The sequence below is a fragment of the Merops nubicus genome, unplaced genomic scaffold (assembly GCF_000691845.1).
Source record: "Merops nubicus isolate BGI_N331 unplaced genomic scaffold, ASM69184v1 scaffold36790, whole genome shotgun sequence".
NCBI classification, from domain to species: domain Eukaryota; kingdom Metazoa; phylum Chordata; class Aves; order Coraciiformes; family Meropidae; genus Merops; species Merops nubicus.
In genome coordinates, this window is record NW_008581920.1 from 14762 (window position 1) to 42521 (window position 27760).

General features: G+C 37.2%; 1 protein-coding gene across 1 annotated transcript; it reads left to right on the forward strand.

Annotated features, from left to right (window-relative positions):
• SCAF11 (SR-related CTD-associated factor 11) lies at positions 1 to 27683 on the forward strand (the record flags this gene model as incomplete). The annotated part of the gene is made up of 12 exons (XM_008935801.1): positions 1 to 61; positions 924 to 1078; positions 9329 to 9406; positions 11114 to 11208; positions 12264 to 12331; positions 13023 to 13078; positions 15472 to 15578; positions 16485 to 16574; positions 17551 to 17657; positions 20050 to 22569; positions 24631 to 24974; positions 27465 to 27683. Coding segments are annotated over exons 1-12 (3900 nt in total), but the record flags the coding sequence as incomplete, so codon positions are not given.
• Between the last annotated feature and the right edge of the window lie 77 nt (positions 27684 to 27760).

The window sequence follows — 27760 nt, forward strand, 5'->3', positions numbered from 1 at the left end:
ATGAAGAAGAGAAAGCAATGTATGCAAGATACTGAGGGTCAAAAGCATGAAGGGATGGAAGGTAAGACTCTGTGCGTGTGAAAATATCAAAGTATATTATCCAGGTTCAGGCTGTGAAGGTCAGATTTTACATTTGCTTTCTGAATTATTGTGCTGCTTGTTTTGAAAGAAGTTGTAAACATAACCATATCTCAGCATATCTTTCTTTGGCCTGTGGGATCCTCAAATTCTTTCCCATCTCTTCTGTTTTTCACTTGTTAACTTCTAGTAGCAGAACAAAAATGGAGATTGCAGTTGTTATTCAGAAAAAAAAGAATTAATGTAGAGCAAAATTTATTGAAGAAAAGTTCCTGCATTTCTATAGTCTGAAAAAAAATTTCTAACTTTAACAAAATTTGGAGCACTTTTTATTTAAGGTACATGATTAGGTAAATATTAGAGGATGTTTGGACTTTAAAATAGTTCTAAGACTGGAAGACTAAAATAAAGGTAGACCATGTGTATATAAAATAATGAATATAAAGTATGCTGATCTAATTTATTTCCTGGAAAGAGAATGCAAACATCCAAGGAGAAAGAACTTGGGAGAACAATGTCTAAATGGCGACATGGCCAATAGGAAACAGTGGGTGGTGCTTTCTTAATTTAAGTAGCACTAGACCTAACTTACCTTTGTTTTAATGGCAAATATTGGTTCAGTAGTCTATGAGATATGCTGCATAGTATTTTTCACCTGAAATACGCTCTTTTCACTATTTCTCTGGCTGGTGTCTTGACTGCATTAGACCTGAAAACTTCATTAACGTGCTTTTAAGTACAGAAAATTTTCCCTTATTACCTTAGTATTCAAATCTAGAAGCACTTTGTTTCAAAAACTGTCAAAAACTGTCAAAAATGCTAAGTGTTAATGTTCATAATACCAGGTGAAGAAAATGAAGAAAGCTGTTCCTATTCTACTTTGTTATATGACGGTGACACCTGCCCCATCTGTTTGAACTGCCTCCTAGAACAAGAGGTTGGGTTTCCTGAGAACTGCAGTCATACCTTCTGCATGACTTGCATTCTTAAATGGGCTGAGGTAAGACTGAGAACCAAGGTGTGTGGTTATTTTTCAGTAAAATCTATTGCATCTAGTACCTACATTTTTTAAAAGAAAGAAACTAAGCTACGCATTCTGACTTCACACAGAAGTGTTTCAGTGACTGGTTTATAAACACCTCATAAGAAAATTCCTCCCTGGGGTGATATAGTATTTTATGCTTTTTTCACCAGACATCCTGACTTCCTAATGGCTACTACAGATTAGGGATCAGTTAAAAAATGTTGTTTGCCCTTTGGAAGATCAGACAGTATTACGTATGTGTCATGATACTGCAGTATCATTAGTTTAACTTTGTAGATAATTCTGGAACCTTAAAGAAAAATGACTTGTTGAGCAAACTCTTTATGATCTTGTTATGTTTAGTCCCTTTTTCCTCACAGATGTCCTGCAATGATTGCATTAAGTCCTTGGTATCTTTCCCTTTCCTGTAACTTTTTCAATTTTTAATATAAACCACCAAATTAGAACTGCTTTATACTTTATTGAGGGACTGCTCAGATGAGGTGCTGCTTTTTTTCTCCTGCTTCTGTGCACTTGAAATGGTTGACCATTGCAATAGAGACATAACTTTGCAGTAACTTTCTCTTGAAGTAAATTATGGTTGTGGCTTGAGTATGTCCTTTAGAAAGTTGGTATCACTTACATGTATGTGTATATATACAATATACTTATTTATGTATTATTTTACTTAATATACCTTTAACCTTAAGTTTTGTGTGATTCATTACTGAAGTCAGACAGTAACATAAGTAATTTCCTTCTGAAGATCCTGTATGGACTTTAGAGTATTAAACAAAGGTTATTACATGAAACTTGCTTTAGATAGTAAACAAGATAATAAACTACGTCTCCTGTTGTCAGATTTTCTGTTCTGGAAATGATTAGTTGCAGTACTTGTATTTGTAACAGAAAGAAAATTCTCATCCACAATTTTAATCTGACTTCCTTAGCTGCTTGTTAGAGTGGCAGCTGAAAGGCAATAAATAGTGACATGCACAGGGAAGCAGTGCAGTGGATGAAGGGCTTGCTGCTGGGTTTCAGTTTGATCACATTGCCTAACAGATGCTTTTAAGCCCACTGAGGAAGGGAAATCGTCTTGTTTTGAAGAGGCAAATGAATGATACAAGATTTTCCTTTTTATGTCAATTTATTTTTGGCATGAAGTACTATCCTAGTAGAGTAAAAGCAACTTCTGAGTTTACAGGTGAAGTAGAGGTCATGCCACAAAAATGTGGTGAGGGTGTTTCTTTTAAAGATATGTAAGGCTTCTGCAGCTTCTTTCTACTAATGACATCTGATGGGCTACACCAGCCAGCCTGCCTTTCTGAGGGCACTTGACAGTTGAACCTGTTCAGTTCATGAAACCCCATTGCCTAATCCAGTAGTTTTAATTACAAGTAAAGGGGAAAAATAGTGTTAAATTGTCTGACAGATGTTCAGAGATTTCAGCTGTGAGTAGCAGATGAGGTTTTACAGCTTGGAATGATAGAAACATAAGCACGTGGCCATTTAAAGCATGCTGCTGCCATGTGGGTTTTGTGTCCACTATTAATATTCAGCAAGTAGGTGTTTTTGTTCTTTTTTTGAGAAGCATTGCATAAGGTTTAGCTTTCTCTTCCAGTTCTTGGTTGCTCATAACTAACAAAAACTAAATAACTGACAAGTAATTAAAGTAAAAAATAAAGTAAAAAAAAAAAGCCAAATTAAATTTAACCCCCTCCGAATAAAGAAGATATAAAAATGTTCTGCTCTTCAAAAAAATATGTTCACACATTCTGTTCAAAGATTAAGTATTGTTTATAAATAAATGAATTTGTTTTTAAAACATTATTTTCCTATTTAAGAGCTGGAGAATAATGAAATAAAGAACAAGAATATTGAGCAAAATTTTTTTTAAAAAAGGTGTTCACATTACTTGAACTGCTTTTGTGTTCCTGCAGTTATGCTGCATACACTTAAAGGCTTTGCCAGCAGCCTGTGCTCAAGCTGGATGTTTCCTTTAGCTTTCTGTGTTGCATCTGGACTTCAAAATATAACAGGAGCCACTACTTCTTTAAACTGTTGTTTTCAAATTGTACATAATCATTGTTCTTCTGAGAGCTTATGGCTTTTATACAGAACTGTGTGGATTCTAATTAAAACCAGGGTAGTGTAGACAGATGGCAAGAGTTTGTTTACCATTCTGCTCCCTCTTCCATCTATGGGAGATTTTCAACATTGAAATTCCAGTTAAGAGTCCTGTACCAGCAGGTTTTTGCCTGTGAGCAGCAGCCATAACCCTTTGAAGATCTCTCTTTTTAAGAAGAGAGGGAGATAATAATTGATGGATAGATAGCTACTTAAAAACTATTTTTATGTATTGCTTTTAAGTGAGTATCTTCTGGTTCATTCCATGAAGGGTTAAAAAAGGATAGGAAAATTGCCACATAACATCTTATATACTAGATCCTGATGGCTAAATCTGAGCATTTAGTTTCAGAATTAAGTGGCGTAACAGTTAAGCCAGTGCTGTATTTTCTTTCCCTTTGAGGAAAAGTGTCAAACTCCTATAAGAAAAATGGGAGCTCAGAATGCCCACTAAGAAACTAGTCTTTGAGCTAAAATTTTTAGAAAGTCCCTTAAATTGTTCTGCTCTTTTTGGCTGTGTTTACTGTAGCTAATTGTAGCATCTGAGAGCATCACTGTGCATGAAATTCAGTTGCTTACACTATTACTCTCATATGCTACTAGACTCTCACCCTGTGTGCTTTTGACCATGCTAAACAGTGGTCTCCCAAGAGCTGCTGGGCAGGTAGACTGTTGGGGGGACCCCACCCCCCACCCCCACACTCCCAATGTGGAGTCTGCAAACACCACCAGTACTGTTGCGTTACACCAAGGGAAGTAACTACATTTTGTCTTTCTCATGTCTGTAATACTACTAGCAGATTAAAACGAGTTGGGCCAAAACTATACCATTTTTAGCACTGTTTTTCTGGTATGCTTGTATTTTGTTTTCCAGTCGGTAAGCGCATGTGTTCTGGTTCATAATAATTAGTTCTGAAAGCATTCAAGTATAGCTAATCTGAAGGGAGGTTAACTAGGTACCTGTGGCAAGCAGATATACCAAGTAGCCAAAACCACCTCAGCTTTAGCAACTGCTTTAGCAGCAATAGTATCTTGCCTGCATGTACTAGAGGAAAACTCTCTACTTTTTTGGTATTCTATTCAAAGAAAACAATTTTAAAATTAGAGGAGATAAATATTTACTCTGCTTTACTATAGGCCCTTTAGCTTCCTTTCTGTTCTTCAGAGGGATAATGAGTCTCCTATCCTTGCTTTTCTATTAATTTTTGTTATGAACCATCATGAGAGAAGAGCACTAAAGAAAGATTCAGTGTGTTGTCTGCATTGTCACAATGACTGTGAGAGACATTGATTTCAGTGACCCTCCCCTGCTAAGATTGTATCTCTAAGACTTGCACTTGGTTTCCCTCATTCATTTTTTTCCTCATCTGGATGATTTGAAAGTGGAGTATATTCAGCTGTGAATTCTCCAAAGCACTTGGGGCATATTCACATAGGGCCTGTGCAGTATCAATGGTTGACAATGTATCTTTTGTGCCAACCATTTATTTTTTTTTATTAGAATAGTAATTTCCCTTGTGTTGGTGTAAGATTTGTATCACTGATTATGGAGATTCTGCACATGTTTATTCTGGGGTGAAGCGCTGCCTGCATGGTAACTGGAATTCTTAATGTGGATTTTTTCTCATCTGGTTTTCTTTTATCCAGAAGGATATAAGAAAGAATCAGATTATGTGGCAACAAGCTCCACAGTGATCTGCAGTACACAGCACTGTGGGCAGGATTAAGTTTACATTCATGAACCAAATATCCAATGTGTTCACAGAAACACTAAACCTAAGAACTGAAACAACAGAAAAACTTGTTCAGGTACGTCCAAGGTAGTGCATATGCAGACAATGCATCTGAGAACTGCTGCACAGAAAACCTGTGTTAAATTTTTTCAGAAAATACAGACATTAGATTTTTTTCAAATTACATGCTTGTCTTTATTATAAATGGTTGTTCTTGGCATATTTCCCTGCTTAAGCAGAGTGGTTGGACAAGATGACCTCTAGAGGTCCCTTCCAACCTTAAGCATTTTGTGATGATTTATCAAGAACATTAATGCAGCAGCTTATGAAAGTTAATGTTGTTAAAGTGCAGTGCAAAAGTCTGTGTGTTTGAGTTTGCCTTCAATTCTTCCAATAATACAGTGTCAAAGGAATTACAATGATGCATACAGTATCTTTCTTATCATAGAATTCACAGATCCTTACAAATAATGAATCGTTTTATCCCTTCCTAAAGACCACCATTCCAATAGAACTTGTCAATACTTTTGGCAGTTTTGGGTTGGAAATTAATGTATGATGTAGGTAGATAGCAGACAACTGTTCAGAATTGTAACTAGGCAGTCTGATTAGGTGTTGAGGCTGGAATCTCTGTTCTTAGGCACTCTGTATCTTTACTATCTGTGAATGAGATTTTTAAAAAATGTAATAAACTTAATATCTCTTTTCAGAAATAGTGCTTTCCTAAAGCATAACTACAAAAGCTTTAAATGTACTTGATTTTTTAAGCAGACTGAAAAAAAAGTCATCCTGTCTTTCCTACATGCTTTTTGAAAATAGTTTGTTTCCTGATGTCTTCCTCCTTTTCTTTCATCAAAATGTGGAGGGGACTTTCTCACTGCATATGTTGTTATGGTCTCCCTTTTCACTGAAGTTGGAGGTGGAATTGTTGTGGGCCTTTTAGTGTAGTATTATTACTAAGTGGAGTGAAATATACAGAAATTACTTTTACAATCTAAACCTCACCTTTAAGCCTAAATTTAGTTATGAGGATTTGATATTATTTGTGTTGTTTAATGACTTTTCTAATAAAAAAGCAGTATCAGGTTTCTTTTTGGATCAACTTTTCAATACAGTAGTTGAAGGACAGACTTTATTACGGGCCATTTGAGGGGAAAAAAAATAGGGAAAGGGATTTACTCTAGCAATTTTAATTCTATACTTGCCTCTTGTTACTACTTGTTACAAAACCTCATAACATGGAATGTGATGAGATGAAGATATCTGCCAAAGTTATTTTATCAGCCAAATACATTATGGGGTTAGGTTGCACCTATTTGTATAGCTTCTGGAAAAATCCTGGCTGGATGGTAGCTCAGCCTGTTGTCCACCTCACTCTGTTCAAATGCTGTTTGAAGGGATATTAAGTTAAAATGAGGAACACTTACTCCTTGAGTTTAAAGATCCTGGGTTGGTGATGCTGTAGCAGTTAGAGGAATAGTGATCGTTACATTATGCCTGTGCTGCTAAAACAAGGATTCTTCCAGAGGGTTGTGTTTTGTTTGTGTTTTTTTTGTTGTTGTTTTTTTTTTTTCTTTTAAAATTTTGAAGACTTAAGAAGGAACACACACATGCTCATAGATAGCTTTTCTTGGGTTGCAGATTTTGTGAATGCTTACATATTTGATGAAGGGAATTCTCCATCTGAAAGAATGAATCACTGCTGAGTTACCAGTTTTAATGTGAAAACTGAGTGGTTTTGTGTGGAGAATAAAATAGCTGAAGAAATTTTGAAGTGTGTTGAGCTACTATTCTGTATTTTTCCAAGAAAAGCACTGTTGAGAAGAAAAGCAAAGCAAGTCACAGATACCAGCTGTGAGGTTCTAATGATTTTGGTGATTACATTAAATACTACATGTTCTGATTTTTAAACAGCTATGTTGAAGAAAGATACTGTATGAATCTAAGGTTCTGACACATCCCACATCCCTCCTCCCTTGTGCACAATAAAAGTGGCAGCTGCTGGTTGGACTCATTCCATCTCGGTGGCTTTTTTCTTGTTTTAAATATTTTTTTTCCCCAAAAAGGACAGTGTACATTCACTATTACTTCTGCTACCTGAACAGAAGGCTCAGAAGAATAATTGTTAACTTGCCTTGGATAAAAGAAGATTCAACACCACCTTTGTTGCTAAGATATAATCTCCACAAAGATAAAAATGAGTAGAAGGCCACCATTCCTCATGATTGCTTCTTGTGAAAATGTAGCCAACTTTTTTTGCCCTTATTCCTTTCTGTAGCAGCACAAATTCAGCATTGCTGTTGGAAAAACACACAGGGGAATTTTTTTTTTGTTTTTTCCCCATTTAAAAGGCTTGCTCTTGTATGCTAGCAGGCAGATGAGAGCTGATGCGTTTTTAGACAAAAAATATATAAGTGAAGTAACATCTAGTTTATCTCAGGGCTACCTAATATTTGGTACTGTTCTGTCTTTACTCGTCCTGGGACTGTTCTGTCTTTACTCGTCCTGGGACTGTTCTGTCTTTACTAGGATTTCCCTTGAGATTTGTCGCAAACTATCAGATAATGCTAGGGCTATGAAAAGCAACTGAGTAGGAGTGGAAAGAGCATCTACTCTTTCTGAACATATCTGAACGTAACAGTGGCTTTTGATTCTTCCAGAACATTTTCTTTTTATACTGCTATGTATAACTGTATGTAGTTGTTAAACATTGGTTTGGAAGAACTGAGCATATAACAGTCAACGTTTTTTCTAGTGGAGCAAAACTGCTTGTCATTTAGATTGCTGCTAGTAGCACTTAGTATTCTATGATACTTCATTGCAATGAATAAATACACTGTGACTTGGGAACATAACCTAGTATTCATGTGTAAATTTGATGTAGAAACAGATTGTATTCTTGGAAAAACTTGATTTTCATCTAAGGTAAATCCTGAAAGGAGACTAAAATGGGAAAGAAAATTAACTTCCTCCTACCTGTTTTTGACAGTCTGGTGTATCTAAGAATCAGAGTATTTACCTTAGAGTTTGCAGCTGATTGAGCCACTGCAGTGCATTGCATGCTATCGGATACCTCCACTGAACAATAAACTGCTACGTTACTGTGGGCTGCAGTCATCTTTATGTTGACTGTGGGACAAAAACTGTCTTCATGATCTGAGTCTTTAGGGAACTGGCTTAATTACTCAATGTACTTCTGTCAAGGCCATGACACTGCAGGGAACAATGGTGTCCCCTAACAAGGGGGAATTCTTGGTTAAGATAAAATATCAGAGCATCAGAAGGAGAGGTAATGGCTTTAACTTACATTCTTGTTCAACAGCTTGTTCATGAAGTTACCTGTGGGTTTTTAATGGGTCCAGCTTCTTTCTGTGTACTTCCATTGAAATCAGAAGCTGCTTTAATGCTGAAGGTTCAGGGGCTGTGTAGGTGACAAAGAAGCTGAGCATTCTTAGAAACTGAGAAAAAAGCCAGAATGAACTAGAACGTTAAAAGCCACACTGAAAACACAAGAATGAACTTCACTACTGAATTTCAGGGCGGAGTTTATGCGCAAGTTTTTCATAGCTGCCTGTACCATTCTAATACTATTGCTGCATGATCCAGCTGGGTGGAGCTTCAGTTGGAGCTTCCCTGTTCCATGGGCAATAACATTTTATTGTTCTCTCCGTGTGTATGCATGTTGCCTGATACAGTGCAGTTTCAATAAGAGGTGATTGGGGAAAAAACAATAAATCTGCACGTCCATCAAACTGTAGGGTAAAATAACCTTAAGTTCTGTTCTCTTGCAAAGTGATTTGTAGAACTTTAGTTTTCTTGCACATGGGAATCTGTTCTCTGCTGACTGGAGAAAAGGAGGAAAAAAGAAAAGAAAAAATATTTACTGTAGTCAAATAGATAAGCAAAATGAGGGAACTGTTACCCTGTTTGCTGTTGGTCTTCCCAGTTTTATGTCGGGGGGCCACACAACTCAAAACACTTTCTGTTGAAAAGAACATTAAGAAAGAAAACAATAGAACAATAAAAAATTAAAAGGACATGTATGTATTGGTATTAAATGAGTTACCTAACGGGGATTAGAAAATTGTAGCTAACGATGTAAAATATTTACCCTTTTTTGAGCACAACTTCTGAGTTACATTTGAGTTACATTCTTGTTTCCTTTAGATTTCGCCCTAAGGAGAAATCTACTAGATGAAACAAAATTATGAGTATATGGATAACATGTGCAAATAAATTCTTATTGTAAGCAAGTTGTAATTTTGTGTGTTTCTGTAAGCTATTATAATAGTGAATATAAGTATAGAAAACTTGAGATTTCTTCTAATTTCCTACAAATTTTGTAATAAGAAAAATAACTTTTCAGACACAGGCTTCATGTCCCATTGATCGCAGACCATTTCAAGCAGTATGCAGGCCTGGTGCATTAGAAAAGCAGATAAAGGTAAGTTCTGAACTTATTTTCCTAAATAACTTCTGTTGTAGGAACAGCCAAGTTCCTGCTTCAGCCTTTTATTCACACATCTGTGTTTAAATAAGCTTTCCTAATGAAATAATTATTGCTTTAATGTTTCTATTACATATTCAAAGCTACAGATTTTTCTTAAATATTTTTTTCAAAGCAAGTGTTTATAGTAATAATAATCACAGAGCTGATATTGCTACTTTATAGTATCTTTGAGCATTCCTGATGTATCTAAGAATAGAAGCATAGTAATTGGTCTACAAATATTTAACTAGGGTTTGTAAACAAGTGCTGTATCAATTAGCATGCAATCTTGCCTTAATTTTTTAGCTGAGGTGAATCTCGTATGTTCACAGCCTCAAACTCACAGACAAACACATGATGGCAAGAGGAGTCAGTTAATACTAAACCTTGTTCAACCTAAATTTCTGATTTTTTTCAGCTTTCAATTCTTTTGAATGATACTGCTGTAGAGAGTAGTTTATCAAGTAGGAAAATAAATCATGATTATGACAGACGATCTTGAAAATGTGTATAGAAAGATGCTGATAATTCTGTTTACAGTTTTGAAATTCTGTGGTGAAATTGTGGTTATAAGTAGTTCCTGCACGGTCGGCTTTGCATTTTGCAATGTTTAGAAAACAGAGTCCCACCACCCATTTCTTGTGCTTCTAGAGGCCTGGGTCATCAGCTGCAAAGGAACCACACTGATGGCCAGAGATACTTCCTTCTAGAAAACTACGCTAGCATATTTTATCTTATTTATTTCTAAAGAATCAGGGAAGCAGCTGAAACAAGATAAACTGAAGCATTCATTTGGAAGAGTGTAAAGGCTGTATGAAAACATAGTTTTAAAGGTTCCTTGTTCATAGAACTGCAATATAAACGGGTGGGCAGAGAACAAGGGTCCTGCTCTGAAAAAGAACCATGGGGGCAGTAGGGCTAAATGGAATGTGTACCAAGAGGTGCTGATGCAGTGGTCAACATTTGCAGTGGAGCTGTCAGGACATTGGCACCTTTCCCTTTGTGATACCATGAGAATGCTAATAATTTAAGGAGTTGCATATAAAGCCAGGATTCTAGAATGAGGAAATACAAAATATCTAATGCAAACAGTTGCAATGTAGCCATTAAAGTAACTTCACAGTATGTAATAAAAATGGTAGTGTTTTCTTAGAATTTTGAAGATGTGGAAAAAGCCCCAGTGTTATACAAAATCCAGAAGTTATTTTACTCTGGAGGAAAATCAGATGGGTTTTAATTGTGAGGAAGCATTTGAAATTCAGTGGTAGTTCGGCATTTTCCCAAGCTGAATCATGTGTATTCAGATCAACCAACTCAGTTTAAAAAAACGTAGCTTCCAAATTCTTAACGGAAGATAAGGCATAGTTTTGAGATGCTTGCCATGCCAGTCTGAATGTTCAGGGATTTTTTTGTCTTACAGACTTAGTACGTATCTCTGGCATAGCCAATATACACACTGAGGTGGGTTTTTTTCCATTTCATGAAAATCAAATGAAAAAACATTCCTATCTGCAAACTGTGAGATTAAAAAATTAATGATTTGAGATGGTTTTGAGTCCTTCTGTTAAAGCTTATTTTCTCTGTAGAACTTAGTCTCTGAATAAATTTACAGCCCATGTGTATTGAGATTCTAGACTGGATTGACTTTATTTTTCAATACAGGTTCAGGTTAAAAAACACCTGAGAAGGAAGGAAGAAGAGGAAAACTGTGCCTGCAATAAGGGAAAATACAGCCATGTGAAGATGAGCTTTGTGAGGTTGGTATTCCACTTAATTTCAAGTAGTCTAACTGGAATGTTCAAAATATAAATTCAGCTGTTTTTAAATGTACAATTTGGAGTATTTTAAAAAATTAAGTTTGTTTTTAAATTATTTTCCGTTGGTGGTAGTTTAGCTTTACTTCTATCACTGATGTAATTCCCAATTAAATACTTAGAATAGCAAGGAAGAAGTAAAGAGCAGTGTTATTTCTTGCACTGAGCTCTGTGAAAGTTGCACTTTTTAAAGCAATTGTGACAGATTTCTTGTTAATTTGAATTAAGGTTTTATGGCTAGATCATATTTTAGCAATATTAATCTTTGTCTTTTGTTATCTAAACAGACATCCCCTTTCTTTTCATCATAAACATTGATGGTGTTCCTCTTTTACTATAAAACATAGTAGTCAAGAACTGATTTTATTCTGGTGAGTTTGAGAGAGAACTGTGGAAATACCATTCCCATTTTGAGAAGCTTTATTTTGTCACACCTGTTGCATTCATTGTATAAGGGGAAGATTAGGATTACACAGACAAATGGTGATAATCTAAAATCAATGTTTAATGGTATGTGTGATATATACAGAGTTCTTGAAATTGATTATCAGGCAGACTTCACTACAGAGAAAATAACTGGAAGTAAATTACTTTTTTAGGCTCTTATTAGAAAATAAGGTTGATCTTTGCACCTCACCATTCTGAATCACCATGGAGTTTGATATTCTTCAGAGTATTTATGCAAGCAGGTTATAACATCTTTCACACGTTGCCATGAATCAAGCAAAACTAAGCATTCAGATTTAATGCAGGATATTAACTTTTGTTGTGTAAATGGATTTTCTGGTTTTCTATCTAAGCTTTTTGACTCACTGTGGATATTAATATATGGAAGATAATATACATGATGCAAGTTCAAGTTTTAATAGCAGTCAGAATTTGCTTTATGTGCACAAAATAAAAATACCTTAAAATAGGAGCTGATTTTGTTTGGCTGTATATATTGTTAGCTTAAATATGCCTAGAAATACCTTTTAAATCTTCTGTTAATCTTGCAGAAGAGCTGTATGTCCAGACAGAGGACCATTAACAACCAAATTGAGTGAAGTTGTGAAGAAAAAATACAGTAAGTTGGTATTTACCCTCTATTTTCTAGAATTGCTGGTTTTTATTAAGAAACTCTAAGATTTTGTTTCTTGATGGGCCAATTTAGGTTGTTTGGTTGTGGGTTTTTTTTTGTGTGGTGGTTTTGTGTGTTTGTTTTGGTTTTTTTTTTTTTTAATTGCTTACATTTGCATATGAAAAGCAAATACCAAGTGTGGAATTTCAGAGAACAAAATTGCAGTATGTGAATCCACTGTTCTTATTTTGCTGTAAAGACTGCCTCTTCAATTTCAGTCACAAGTGAAGTAGATTTGGTTTCAGCCTAAAGTCATTTTCTGCATCAGACAGTTGGTGCAGAATTAATGACTAGCTTTTATTCACACCAAGTTTTTTTGGTGAGTGTTCAGACACAAGAAGCATTTAGCTGTATTTGGGGGTTGCCATTTTTAGAGTCTTGTTTAATAGGAGTTAGTGGGTGTGTTCATAACACCAGAAACTAAGCAAATACCTGAAGAGATGAAAACTGCTTGATGTATAAAAAGCTAGTGTGAAGGTGTGTGCATTTTGATTTTAGTCAATTTGTGTGCAAACATATTGTAAATACACCCAAGATACATTTTCATTAACCTCCCATTGCGTTAATGATTTTGGCAGACAATTAAAAACTAATGTGCTGAAATTAAGGTCAACGCTTTGTTTCTTATTCCACATAGGTAATACTTTGTATGAGAAACGAGACAAGAAAGCTTTGTCTGTGAAGATAAACAAGGTTGGTTCTGATAGTGAAACCTTTGTAAATATTTTTTTCATGAAAGCTTTTTTAAAACTACCGTTCTGCTTATTTTTAAAGTTAATTTCTTCAATTTGTTAATTGTAGTATAATCCAGGTTTTGTTATTTTGTATCTCTTTATCTTGAAGCAATTAGAATATAGAGCTAGGTTACATGAGCTGCTCTGTCAGATTAAATGTGGTTTTGTGATGGTAAATATTTTCATTTGGATTACAATGCTACATTATAAGATACTGTAAATACTCAGTTTTCATCTTTCTTCACCAAAAGAAGACAGTATCAGCTATAAGCTGTTAGTCGAGTACCATGATATAAAAGATATGAAGGTTTTAAATTTTTTTTTTTTCATGAAAATACCTTTGTAGTCAACCAAGAAATTTGTTATTTGAATAAGCCATGAACGTTACAGTTTGCATGAAGTTTTGTTTTGGTTTGGTTCTTTATTGGGAGATTACTCCCAAGAATGTTTGTTTCCAGGTTTCTTTAGTTCATTAATTTTTGCCCATAACACACGGTTATAATATGCAGAATTTATAAGGAGCTGTAAAGGCTCTGTTGTTTGATGTCTGCCATCTCCTTCTTTCAAAAATATATCATGTCTCCGGGACACAAGCCTGTGGTGGGTGTTTCTTTACTCATAGTTGTACCTGCAATTGTACATGAAAAACTATTGCTACTTTTAATACATGAAATAGTTTTAGGCCGTAAATTTCATTCTGAACTGTACATGTCATCGTCATCCATCATTCTGTCTTTCCTGAAGTTTAAACATTTGGAGGAAAAACAGCCTTTGCCTAATTTGCCTGCTGCATTGATTCATGTATTATATAGGCACGTACTGCATCCTGTGTCTCTTTTCAGTAGCTGTGGCCCAAGGTGTCACTTTTATTTGGCGCTTAGACACCAGAGTTCTCAGGGATATCTTCAGGTTCCAGCCTTCCCCTTCTAAGTCAGGTGTTTAAAAATTTTGGTTCTGCTATTACATAAAGTTAAAGGTACTTTTCATTGAATTGAAGAGGTTTTGAACTGGAAGGATAGGGCTTAATGGTAGGTGAACCTCTAATTTGACTTCGGGGTTGGTGAGTGCTTTCACATCTAGTTTCACTAGTTTACTGTGCACTACTTAATAGCATTAATGTCTCAAATGGTACCTGTTGCAAAAAAAGGTGCATAAACAAAAGTAGAGCCATTAAAATCCTTCAGGAGGAAGTACAGGGCCTAATCACCCAGTAAAGGTTTAAAATTTAAAGGAAAGCACTGATGGACCACCAACCACTTTATTAAAGGATATTTGTGTAACTTCTGGATAGCTTTTTTAGACGGAGAGAGAAACGTTCAAAATGATAGTGTTTTTAAAAGAAAACCAACAGCTTTTTAGAAGAAACAATTTGCACACTGGTGAAATAGGGCATGTTCCCATCAATACCAGCTCTCTGTGCCAGAGCCTGATGGAGTGTATGGATAACAACTTATCTTGTTATGTGAGACATGTATTTGTATACATCTCATTGCAAAGTTTGTTTTACATCTGAGTAAATATATTCTGAACAAAAATTATGGGAGGACTCTGTTTAAATATCCTGATTTTAAAATACCAGTCGTGGGAAATGAACAGGAATGTTTTAGTCGGATTTGAGGTGGCATTAACCCCCTAGATGAAAGGATATAAATGACAAAAATGGGTCAGTGTAGGTAAGCATCAGTCACAGTCTGGAGGATTTTTGTTCAGGTTTTTTTTGCCTGCAGCCAGCTCAGTACACAGCAAGAGAACAGAGGTCACTGCACACCACGCAGAAGGCAATACGCTGGCATACAGTGGGTGGCCAGGTGGTGTTAACAATTGAAGTAGCAGGTGGTTTTAGTTGAAATATAAAGTGGATTCTGAGTATCGTACCTCTGTGTGAGGACCACACCGGTCAATCTTCAATTTTATATCCTACCTGAAGGCAAAGGAAAATCCCAGCTGTTTACAGTACATTTTGTTATTACTCTGAGACCATTCAGTGAACTGCTGTGAAAGGGTCTGTCTGAAGGTGCTAGCACTGTACTAACTGTGGTTCATTAGGTAGCAGAAATGGGAAATGGTAAAGATGAGGCTCGTTTATTCATAATTTCTGTATGGAGCATTAAAGATTTTGCCGTGGAAAGCCTATATGAAATACAAAATTTATCTGTAAAGAGCAGGTGTTGAGAAATTTAGACTGAATAGAGAAAATTTCTTTGCTGTAACCAGAGACCTCATAACTATGGAGATGCTGTGGTGCCTGCTTTTTGTGAGCTAAAGGCTAGCTGACATGATTCAATTTCAGTGCATCTTCATGTATTAAATATTAATTACTTTGGATGTCTTTTATTATTTCTTTTTTTGTAGCCCAGAAGACAGACCTGCTGGAATAAGTGCTTCAGAACTGGTTTCTTCAGCACGCTTCCAGCTGGTGGTAGCAATGAAGAATCCTTTTTCAGCTGTAGAAATAACTGGTTAGTATATACTAGTGCTTAATTTACAGGTGTTACATACTGTAGATGCTGTAGTTCCTTCTACTTCTAGCTATATATATTGCCTTAAAATATTTTAAAGATTGTCTGGATTTATGTTCATTGGTGAAGAGCAGTTAAAGGAAAACCACAAACATTTTAAAATGAGAATCGTTAAGGGCACACTCCAACTTCTGTTGTGTTCAGCATTAAAATACTGAAGTGTGTACTTTTAATCTAATTGATTTAATAGGAGTTACTAAGTTTTATTTTTAGCTCATATTTAAACGCCTCAGTGAATTGAAGTCTTGGATAGAAAAAGTTAATCCTGTTAATACAACAGCAGTTAGAAAAAGAGTTAACAGGAAATACCCTATTTTGTATCAGAAATATTTTTATTCTTCACGTTCCTTGACTCAAACAGGAATACTTCAAACATACATGTATTTTGTTTAATGAGCCTAATACTTAAGAATAGGTGGAAAAAGGGTTTTATTTTTTTTGGTTGAGAAGATGGAAGGAAACAGTCTAGAAGAACGTTATTTGGATAATGTGACCTAATCAAAATGTTGTCTGTATGTTTTCAACAGTCTGTGAATGAAAAATCTTTTTGCCATACATGCAACGGTATTAATATGTCAAATTTGCAAAGTTTCTCCATCTTCCATCTCCCCAGAAGACACATCTCACCTCCTGTTTTCCATTCTGTCTGCCTCAGTTATTTAGGACTTCTTTTATGTTTGCTGTGTCCGCTTTTCCTTTCTGAACAATAACAGTGAATCATTTGGTCACGCGTGTGGAAAGCTCTAATACAGTTAAAGTTTTTAAAAAGTCATTGATAGAAGCAATTACTGAAATAGAAAATTGTCACAGTACAAAGTTAATTTTTACATGAAATTTATAATTCAGTACAGAATTCACAGAAGTCAATGCAGCAATCACACAGAAGAGACAGGAGCTGGAATTGTCCTGTTCATCTGCACTTGCTCGAGTTGAAAGGTATGTGTTTGGTATTCAGAGAGCAGAGGATCTTCCTTTGTATAATAATTCAGGTTTGGGATTCGATTAATTTAAACTCTTCTTTAGACAGAAAATATAGGTTGGTCATGAAACCACACGTTTGTATATGAACTGCTAAATTCTCGTCTTTCCTGCAAGCTATTTTTATGTCAGTAGATTATTTTCTGTGTATCTTAATGCCTTTTTGATACTCATGACAAGTGTAGTAACTCCACTGATATGCATATTAATGTGTTGCTTTTTCACAGAAATGCAAGTTTAAATATATTTTCTATTTGGAAGCTAGTATTCAGTGTGCTTTCAAAATTATTTCTACCATTAGAAATCAGACTGCATTTGCTTTAACATCAATCTGATTCTGATTTCCCCCTCATCTTCCCCTTTCATGGCTTGGTTCTAACAATTCTTTCTGTAATTGTTCATGAAAAAATGCTTCTAGAAAGAGTTAAGAGGGGTTTTATCAAATGAAACAAAACATAAAATATTATTTTTGTCAGAGAGCAGATACATGTTAAAACATACCATAAGAATATTTTCATGAATATAAAGTAGAAGCATAAAAATAACTGATTTTAAAATAACACAGTAAGAAATTGGTTCTGTCTATGGCCTTAATTTCACTACATGTCTCTTCACTCTCTTTGGCATAAACAACGGCTAAAGACAAAAGAGCAAGTAAAGGGACTTTTAATTATAACTAAAAGTTGAACCTAGGATTTAAATAATGATTTTTTTGGTTTAATATATGTATTTCTCTGTATGTAAAGATTCATTCCAACTCGGTGATAACTTAAAAATTGTAGCTGTGTAACTAAATTCTGTTTTTGCCTAAGGTTTGCTGAGAGAGTCTGAATATATATGTATAATTTTTTTTTTGTATATAAGACAAAACATTGTCTCCAAAATTTCCTACAAGCAGCTAAAACAAATAATGTTAATACTTCTGCTTTTCCAGAATTCCTTTAATGTCTTATGGAGCTGAAGCTGAGACTTTTCTTCTCACTTCTGCTACAGTGGCAGGGGTAATTCTTCCATCAAATATCAGGCCTCTGGAAAACTTTGGTAAACTTTTTTTTTGTAAGTTTTATTTATAGCTCATGTGGAGTATTGTTAAAATACAGTCCCCAGGAATCAAAGCAGATGATATAGTTAGTTAACAGAAAAAAAAATATGTTTGAATGCAGTGTGGTACTATCTGAAATTACAGAAGGTGAACCAGACACCCCAAAACTGGTGTAACTGTTCCTAGTTGGAAGATTGAAATGATGAGTGTTTTATGTAATTAAATTCCATTCTTAATTCAGCACTTATTTTCATGTTATGACGTCTTTTCCCATTGTAGAAGGATAGACCTCATTTTGATACATTATGAATGGCTTGACCTGCTCCAGTGGTGTATTGTGCAGTGTGAGGGACACAGCGCAGCGCGGGGATCCCTCTCAGTGTGCCTACAGGCTTTACAGGGCAAGAGCTGCTGAAGGTGCTTGAGCTCCAGGATCTGACAGGGATGTGGTAGAAGAAAAGATGTGGAAGGAATTACCTTTATCCTGTTCCCTTAGCAGCATCTCTCTCCATACTCAGCAAGAGTGAAGTTTCTCTTCCAACAGGCTGCACAAGTTCAAAGTAGTGCAAATAAAAGAATGCTGTTTTTTAAGGCTAGAGTTAATACCTTCTTTGAATTGGGAGTTATACAACTTTCACTTGACTAGTAGGCAAAGAGACAGGAGAGATTTGGGTCTCGGCTTACAAAAATTGTGAGGGAGTGAACTGCTGGAAGGAGTTAAGGAGTAGAAGGGCCATGAAAAAGATGCTTTATTCACTCATATTCTTCTGTCAATAGTGCCAGTCACCTAAAACTACTTTGGAAGTTCTTTACCACACGAGTTGTTTTCTTTTAAAAATATGGTACCTTCTGTACAATTGGTACTGTTGATTTTTGTATCTTAAGTAGTAATTTGATCAGAGGACATCCAAAAATCAAAACTGCTTTTTTTTCACGTTCAGGCAACTTATTGTGTATTTACATGGGAGGTCAGAGGAGGTGGTTACAGTCCTGTGCTCTGTTCTAAGCTTTTAAAGGCTAGTGAGGTGCTTGTGTAGTTAATTCTCTTAGGTTACTGGATTATATCTTTACATTTAATAGACAGTGATATGCTTTTCAATTTTCTAACAAAGTAGTGAGTGGTAGAAAGAGGCTTTTGTGTTCTTACTTACTTGTCTTAATCCTTTCTTATTTTTATATAATCTGTTTAAGAATACATTTAACAAATATTTTAGTGCAGTAGAAGTAAGCGAAGTAAAGTTATAGAAAGAGTTAGAATCAAGTGTTTAAGTGTGATAAATTCCTTTCAAAATCCGTAGCAATTAATCTTTCTTAGCAAGTTTCTGCTATTTGTGTGTGAAATTGAAGCTGTAGAAGGAATTCATTTAAACACCAAATTCTTGATGCTTTCTGAAATTACACCAAGTATAAAACAATTTAATGGGCATCTCAAGAAATTAATTTAGTTCTGAAGTGAGCGTTATGTTCAAATACATTTACTTAATTGTAATTAATCTTTTAATTCCTGAGCTGTCTGTCCTAAGCTTTCATACTTATCAAGAGTACAGTCTCTTCCCTTTGCAATGAATAGAGCCCTTGGCTTCCCTACAAAGCCTTTTGTCAAATTGTGGATAGCATGAAATAAATGAAAGAACTCCGGTGCTGCTATGTGCAACTTACGGGTATTCTTCTTATAGCATTAGGGTTTGGGGTTTTTTTTATGCCTTAGGTTGCCCCAAAACTTGCACTCCTTATTCAGTTTGTTAGATGCTGCAGGTACCCCAAGTGTTTGTGGCAGAGTTTAAGTCCAGTTTGCCATGGAGTGTGCAGGGTCTGTCTGTCTTACAACTGGTGAATGAGTTTGCGCTGTGTGAAATTTGATTTTGTAAAGGTGTGCTATCATTGCTGCTTCCTATGTGATATTTACTGATGGCCACTTAAAAATGTCATTCTCTGTAGTATTGAGGCTTCACTGCCAACAGGCCTGCACTACAGATGACAGGAACTGCTACTTGCTAACAGTGTTGTGTGGTTAATTCGCTGTTTTTCTAACAGCTTAAATACCAACTATCTTTGAACTGCAGCAGTGATTTCATTGTGAGTGCCATTACTGTCCACAACTGTGCCAGCACTGCTTCTAAATGGCGCCTTTAGGTGTCTAACCTATCATTTTTGTTACCTTGACTCTGCTCTTTAAAAAAAACATGTGCACTGAAAAAAAAACCAACCAAACAAAAAATAATTAAAAGAAAAAAAAAAACAACCAAACCCACACATGCTGTAGCAACATTTCACACAAAATCTTAAACTGTTTATTTAAGGATATCTGGTAGACCAGAGGTCGTTTTGTGTTCTTAACTGTCTTTGGATACGTGGTTATTATCAAACTTTAATGTATTCTGATTTTATTAGAATCTTTAGGCAAGGGATACGCTGTCGCGTGTACCCAAGAAGGAGAAGAGAAAAAGCAAACTTCTGGTTCATCTGGTGCTAGAGGAGGGAGGAGGAAATCGGTTAATGCTACTCCCAGAAGAAGGTCTGCACGGAACAGCAAAAATGAGACTCTGGGTCAGTCTCGGAGCTCACCTCGGTCAAGCAGTTCTGCGTGCAGTGCCCCTGAGGGCAGTAACCCATCTCTGAATAAGTTTCCTTCAGAATCAGAGAAGGCTCCTCCAAAACGGAAATCTAAAAGAGCAGTTAAACAACAGACACCTGTGGTTAGAAAGAAACTGAGAAGTTCTGCACGTTCTGAAAAACTGTCCAGTGATTCAGTAGAAGATGGTGGCATTGCTGAGTCTGAAGCAGTTCTAACATTAGATGAAGACCAACAGTCAGAAGATGAAAGCAATAATGCAAGCCTTCCACAGAAAAGTAACTTAGAAACAGAGTCTGCTAATGGACTGGAGAGCTATAGTGAACATGCAGAAGCTGACGAAACTGCAGGAGAATGTGACAAAGATGAAGATACTTCAGGCAACACAAATGTAAGTTTTTCTGTCCAAGAATCTCCAGTACTAACTTCAGGGGCTGAAAATCAGGAATTTGAACTAAAAGGAGTTACTGAAAAAAATGTACATCTTAAGAATCAGGACATCTGTACAAATACTCTTGAACAAATAGAAACAGTAACTAGTCCCAGAGATGAAGCATGTGACCATGCAACTTCTGAAAAAGTAGATCAGACATTGTGTAGTCCTCAAAATGAATTGATGGAGGAGGTAGAAAATTTGGCAAAAATAGATCAACCTGTATCTAGTTCAGAAAATGAACTGTTGGAACATCCAGAACTTTTGGCAAAAGACCAGTCATTAGAGAGCCCCAGAAGTGAATTGCCTGAGCATGCAGAAGCTATAGAAATAGATGATTCCAACGCTGAAATAAAAACAGTAGTAGACTGTGCCAGTCCAAGTATTCAAAAGTTAAAGGTTGCCCCAGATGAAGAACCGGACACATTAATACACAGTCCTTCAATGGACACTACATCAGAACAATCTTTAAAAGAGAATGCCATGCCAGAAAGTGAAGGGGATAGAACTTCAGAGTCACCCCAGGTAAATGCTGAACAAAAACATTTTGGCGAAGATAATAATGAAATGATACCAATGGATTGTGACTCATTTTGCAGTGACCAGAATGAACCTCAGGTTGAGCAGTTACCACCAGTTGAAAGTACAAAGCAAGGAGAAGTGAACTTTTTAGAATGTGCTGTGGGAAACTGTCAGTCAGTTTCAGGACTTCCTGATGAAAAAGATGAAACTATTCCTCAAGAAAGAGAATGCCAGTCAGAAGTCAAAAAAGATAAAAAGACTCGAACTAGGAAGTCTAGATTTCACTCACCATCAACAACTTGGTCTCCTTCTAGGAGAGAGGACAGGAAATCTCAGTCACCATCCCCTAAAACAGAGATGACCAGACGCAGGAGCTCACGATCTCCCAAGAAAGAAACTGTCAGGGAAGGAAGGAGATCCTTATCTCGGTCTCCAAAGAGAGACTCAGTCAAAGATGAGAAAAAAACACTGTCTCGATCTCCCAAGAGGGAAACTGTCAGGGAAAGCAGGAGATCATCTTCTCTGTCAAGAACTAAGGATTCATCTCCAAGGCAAAAATCTAGATCTCGAAGCAGTGATAGAGATAGTCAAAGGAGAGATCGTGACAGAGAGAGGAGGAGTAGGAGGTGGTCTAGGTCACGTTCACGTTCTAGGTCAAGATCACGCTCTAGGACAAGAAATAGAGGTTCTTCATTCTCTAGAAATGAGAGGGACAGTCATTCACCTCGATGGAAAGAGAGATGGGCAAATGACAGCTGGAGGAGTCCCAGAGGAAATGATCGATACAGAAGAAATGATCAAGAAAAACAGAATGAAACTCTTAGAAAAGAGAAGGACAATACAGAAAAAAGTAGTGATGATCAATATTCTTCTGACAAGCGGAAGAATGATTGTCCAGACTGGGTAATGGAAAGGATAAATTCTGTTCCAGAAGTGAGGAACAGAGAGAGAGATAAGCCACACTGGGAAGACAGCAGGCATGATGGTTCAGGACAGTCTTGGAACAAAAACTTTGGTTCAGGTTGGATTCCAAATCGAGGAAGAGGTCAGCGTGGCCGAGGTGGGCGTGGAAGAGGTGGTTTCACATATGGAGACCAGAGTGAAAATCACTGGCAAAATAGAAAACCTCTCTCAGGGAACTCAGATTGTTCTGGGAATGAAACGTCAAGGTTCCCAGAACAGCAGCCATACAAACGTAAGAATGAGCAAGATTATTCTTTTGATACACCTGCTGACAGGTCTGGGTGGACATCTGCATCCAGCTGGGCTGTAAGAAAGACTTTACCTGCTGATGTGCAGAATTACTATTCAAGAAGGGGACGCAATTCATCGAGCCCACAGCCTGGATGGGGAATGAGACAAGAAGAGGAGACACCCGAACAAGGTATTCATGGTTTTGAAACACAACAGTTTAGTCACAGCTGCAGCAGCTGAGTAAAATCCTTGTCACATTGATCTGCCCCGGGTTGATTAGTTCTTCAGAATAATTCACAGCGAATCTCTGGTCACTTTGCAGTATGGAGGGTTGTAGGTGTGGAGTCTGGGGATTTCGTGCCTTTTGGTGGTGCTTTGATGGCTTTTTGGTTTTGCTTAAAGTCGGATGTAATTTTAAGGACTGCTTCTGAAGAGTGTTTCTGAAGTAAACCAGTTTGGTTGGAGAGAAAGCATATCCTCTCCATGGTGACTATTAACATCTGCACACCTTTTTAAAAGGGTAATTTTTTTCACAGAGACTTGCATTTGCCTGTGCAGACCCACACAGTAGATTCTAGAGATGACAAATCATTATGTTGATGTTTATCTTGCTTCTAAAGAAGCATTTTCCTCTTTATATGCTTTAAAAAGTCTAGGGAGATTTATGAATGCAAAAAATGGTACTTGTACTGTACTTCAGTATTAAAATTCCTCTAAAGCTTCATTGGAAGTCATATAGAAAAGGTAACTGCCTTGACAGAAATAAACTTTTGGTAGAAAGTTAGTTAACTGTGGATGAGATGGATTCTGAATAGCTAAGAAGTCATCCACAGGTTATTAATGATGTGAAGTAAAAGACGGATGTGAACTGTACTGAAAAACTAAAATCCTGTTCTGAAGGCAGCCACACTTGCACTCCCCTTCGCCTCATTGTTTTGTCTTTCATTTTTATCCAGTTTCATCTTACATGCCAGCAGTTTTCTCCCGCTTTTCAGAGGCCACTGCATCAGTGGCTTCTTAGATCTGAGGTGACTTTGTTGTTCAGTCTGCTGCAGGCAAAACTTAGCAAACCTTTATTTAACGTAAGGTGAGTTGCAGACTTTATTTCACATAGCTCAGGAACAATGACACTGTTATATTCACTTCTGGAACATGACTTCATCTGAGAATTTTACAGCAGTGTCTCAAAACTGGATAGAATGGGCTAGGTTGGCATCATGACATGGTCCCAGGCAGCCTGGTTTTGCTCTCCTTGCTTGAGCAGGGAGGGTTGGACTAGATGGTTTCGTTGGATCCTTTCCAATCTCAGGGATTCTGTTGTCCCATGATCTTTAAAAAAGGAGATTGGGGGTGAAGCGTAACAGTTGAAATCCCGATCCCTGTGAATTAGGGGACAGGGTCCCTCAAGGAAGATCTTTCAAGGGAAGGACTTCTGAATTATAATCCATCAGCTGTTTCTCAGAACTAACTTTCTGACTTCTGGAAAGTTTGCTGCCTGTATCTAGACTTTCACTTTTTGGCTTTTGTTGAAGACAGAGATAGTAAAGTTAATTTTTAAAAGAAGTCCTACTACTCCAAGCGGTTATTTTTACATCTCAGCTTTACCTGTTATACCAGTACAGGGGGTTTGAACAGCTATTTCGGAATAAAACATCTTTTAAATTGTTTGAGGATGACTTATTATTCATTGGAAAAGGAGAGAAGAAAAAAACAAACAAACAAATGAAAAAAAAAAACAAACAAAAAACCAACAACAAACAAACAAACAAAAACAACAACAACAAAAAACAACAACACAGACCAACAGCCGTTAGTTAACAGAAATGGCTACAGTGAGACTCTGTGAATCAGGCAGAGGAGAGCAGAGCATTGCATAATATGTGTGAATGTGGGACTAACCTTCTGCAGAGCCTGGATAAGTTATGTTGTCTTCCTGCTCTTTGGGGAAGAGTAACTGTGTCATTATGATGAAATAATTTATTAGCTCTGCTGTGGGAACAAGTAGAGAAAACATTCAGAATAAGGGCTTCCGCAGTAGCCTGAACTTTATAAACTCAGAAACTAGTGTTTGGCTCTGTGACCTGTCTGGTGATGAATGCAACGATGTGAAGAAATATCTGTGAAATATTCAGATGATAGAAAGCTTTTTGATGCTCAATACTTCATGAGGAGTTGAGACACCCTGCTCCACTTTTGCTTTATAAAGTATGGGTTTTCTATGTTGTATACTGTCTGTTTTTTCTTTTGATAGATCCCAACCTCAAAGACCAAGGCAACCAGCAAAGTGATGGTTCTCAGCTACCAATAAACATGATGCAGCAACAAATGAATGTAATGCCACAGGTGAACGCACAGCACCAGCCCATGAATATCTTCCCGTATCCCGTGGGTGTCCCTCCTCCCATGATGAGTATGCAGCGGAATCCTTTCAGCATCCACCCACCAATGCCCATGCATCTCCCTACCGGAGTGCCTCTCATACAGGTAGCTGCTCCCACAAATTTGTCTCAGGGATTACCTCCGCCTCCACCTCCACCCCCACCATCTCAACAAGTCAGCTACATTGCTTCACAGCAAGATGGAAAACAATTGCAGGTATGCTTTATCAGAAGCCAGGGGAGAGCAGTGTTACAGCACTACCAGTTGCTTATACTGAATACCACAGTCTTGATAAATTTATACTTGCAGTTACTTTCTGTCTTGCCTGTCTTCTTCCACCCCATGTCAAATCTAAATGGAAGTATCCATAAGGGTAGGAGTTGGTTTGTGCCTGTAGCTTTTAAAAAACACTACACGACACCGTGGCGGGGGCTTTGTGGTAACGAGGTGTCCCAGCTGGTAATGGAACACTGGAACATTTCATCGGTGTTATCCGCCACCTTTTTATTCTTAGAACTGCCCGTTTCCAAAACCAGGTTTTCCCCTTCAAAGCCTGATTTGTAAGCTTTAGAAAATACTTGAATCTCCTTTTAGCAGCATGTGAGGAGTGACCTAAGCTTGTCTTTGTTGCAGTTTTCATCCCATGGGTTATATCAGCAGAGGAAAATTATCAAGTACTGCATGGCATCCATTTGTTCCACGCTTTCATTCTCCAGCTGTCACTGTCTCAGCAGCTTCCACACACACATGCATTTTCTGTTCTGTTTAATGATGTTTTGAGCCTTTTTGTTAATAACTGCCAAGCCTTCTTTGGTATGTTTTGCTTCCCCCTTTTTGCCTGATTATCTTGCGTGCCTGGTTTTGAGACCTAACTCCCTTCTCTAGGTGCAAAAATACTTCTGTTGTGCTGGGGGCATCCAAGACCATCTTTTTCTGCCTTTCAAGAGATCTTAAAATGACCCTTGTGTATGTGAGCTCCTCCTGTAGCCAACTGATTGTATTAAGAGCTTTTGTATCAGGGAAAGGAGTATGACCAACTTCCAGGAGAACGTGTAGCCCCACAGCAGATGTAACACTGCATCTGTGATGTGTAAAGGGCTCTTCAGGGGTTGACTGAGTTTTGTGCTTTTCTTCTGTAGCAGGCTGCCTACTGTACGCTAAAAAGCTTTCCTCTGCATTCCAGCTTGAAAAAATGATGTTTTAGAGCAGTGTTTTTCTAACCCTCTGTTTTCATGCCTCATGTCTAAAGAATTGAAGCAAATGGATAGATGGGTTGCTCTGCTTTCAGCTGTTGTTTGTATTCATTAACTTAGAGAAGAAAGGAGTTAAGTACTGTGGGAAACACTGGATGGGGTTACAGGCCATATGAAATTACTTTAGTACTTTGTAAGGTAAAACAGTAAGCTATTATTGGAAGTAAAATGCTGATAGTTTGCTTGTTGATTTGATTAATATCTGCTGTCTGTAATGAAAATATTTTCACAATTGGGAATTCAGTAGGTTTAACCTCTAAAAATATAAGTCAGAACGTAGGCTATGAACATCTGTGAAATATTAGTATGTAGTGCAGCAATAAATGTTTCTATAAAGATTGTGTATTGCTCCAAAATACAGTTGTTAGTAAAAACCCTGTTAGATTTGTTGCTCTCATCTGCTTTTGTCAATTGGTGCCCATGAACCGGAATGTTCTTGGGAGCTGCTGCTGCTTTTTCTTTGAGCTTTTGTTGAACCAGCCCTTGGTGACAGTACAGTGAAAATCACCGAATGCTACAGGACCCCCCCCCCAGGCCCATCCTTCCTGCTAGGAGGAAGGTGAAGAGGCCTGTCAAGCACTAGGATGTTGATTGCAGCAGCTCTGTATCTGTCCCTTCCAAGGAACTCAAGTTCCCATTTCATTATTTTCCATCTGGATAAATGCAGTTGTGAAAGAAGTAGTAGTGATTACCTGCAAGAAAGTAGCATGTAGGATAGCTTGCCAGAAACATGTTGGGAGGACACTTTCTTGTCTTTTGCTAAAAATGACTGCTGGCTGAGGTCTGAAAGTTGCTTTATTTCTCGATTCTGAAGAATCAGCAGTGCCTCTGGTCTTTTGGAGCTGTTGGAAATGCACAGAAAATGGGTTTTTCTGAAGAGCAGATCCTGGCTTCAACCAGTATTTCACCTCTAGCCTCCAGTAGAGTTGTAGGTGTGTTTACATTTAAAATTCATTTGCAAGTCTAAGCTGGTAAGAAACGTGAAAACAAATGTTTTTACAGCAGCGTAGTTATGATGCAGGAAAGCAAGTGTGGTTTAAGGTACCTTTTTGTATGTATGTTTAGGTGCTGATTTTTAAAAACATGTTCATCTGGTTTGCAGAATGGTACCGGGTGCTCCGTGTAGGCTCCTGTGACAAGTGGAGAGGTTCTGTGGCCATGGGCTTCCTCCTGGCTCTTGTGCTAACGCCCTCCGTGCCTGTTTGCAGGATACTTTTTTGCTTTGTCACTGGCATCAGAACCAGAGTCTGGCACCCACGGTGGTGATGTGGAAGATGCTTTACTTCTGTGTGACAAATACACTCTCCATAAATAATGGAGAGTGTGGAAGTTAGCTAATGCTACCAATGCCTGTCATGTTCATGCTTTTTCTGTAGATGCGGAGACTTCTAGAGAGGCACATTGTCATACTGGAGGGGATAATGTATTAACTACTGGTAACTTTTTAAAACAGGGTATTCCAAATGCTGCTCATGTAAGTAATACCATGAATGCTCCAGCCTTGCCTGCTCCAACAGCAGTCCTGGGAAATGTGGGAACAGTTCAGGGACCAAGTTCGGGTAATGCAACGTCATCAAGTCACATCAAGAGCTCTAATGCAGCTGTAAAATTGGGAGGAGAAAAAGCAAGTGTAACAGTGGAAGCTAGTGCAGATAGCTCAAAGAAGGACCAGGCAAGTTCAAATTTCAGTCTATTTTATATACTGTTTTATATATTTGTACCTAAATATATATATATTTTTTTTTAATG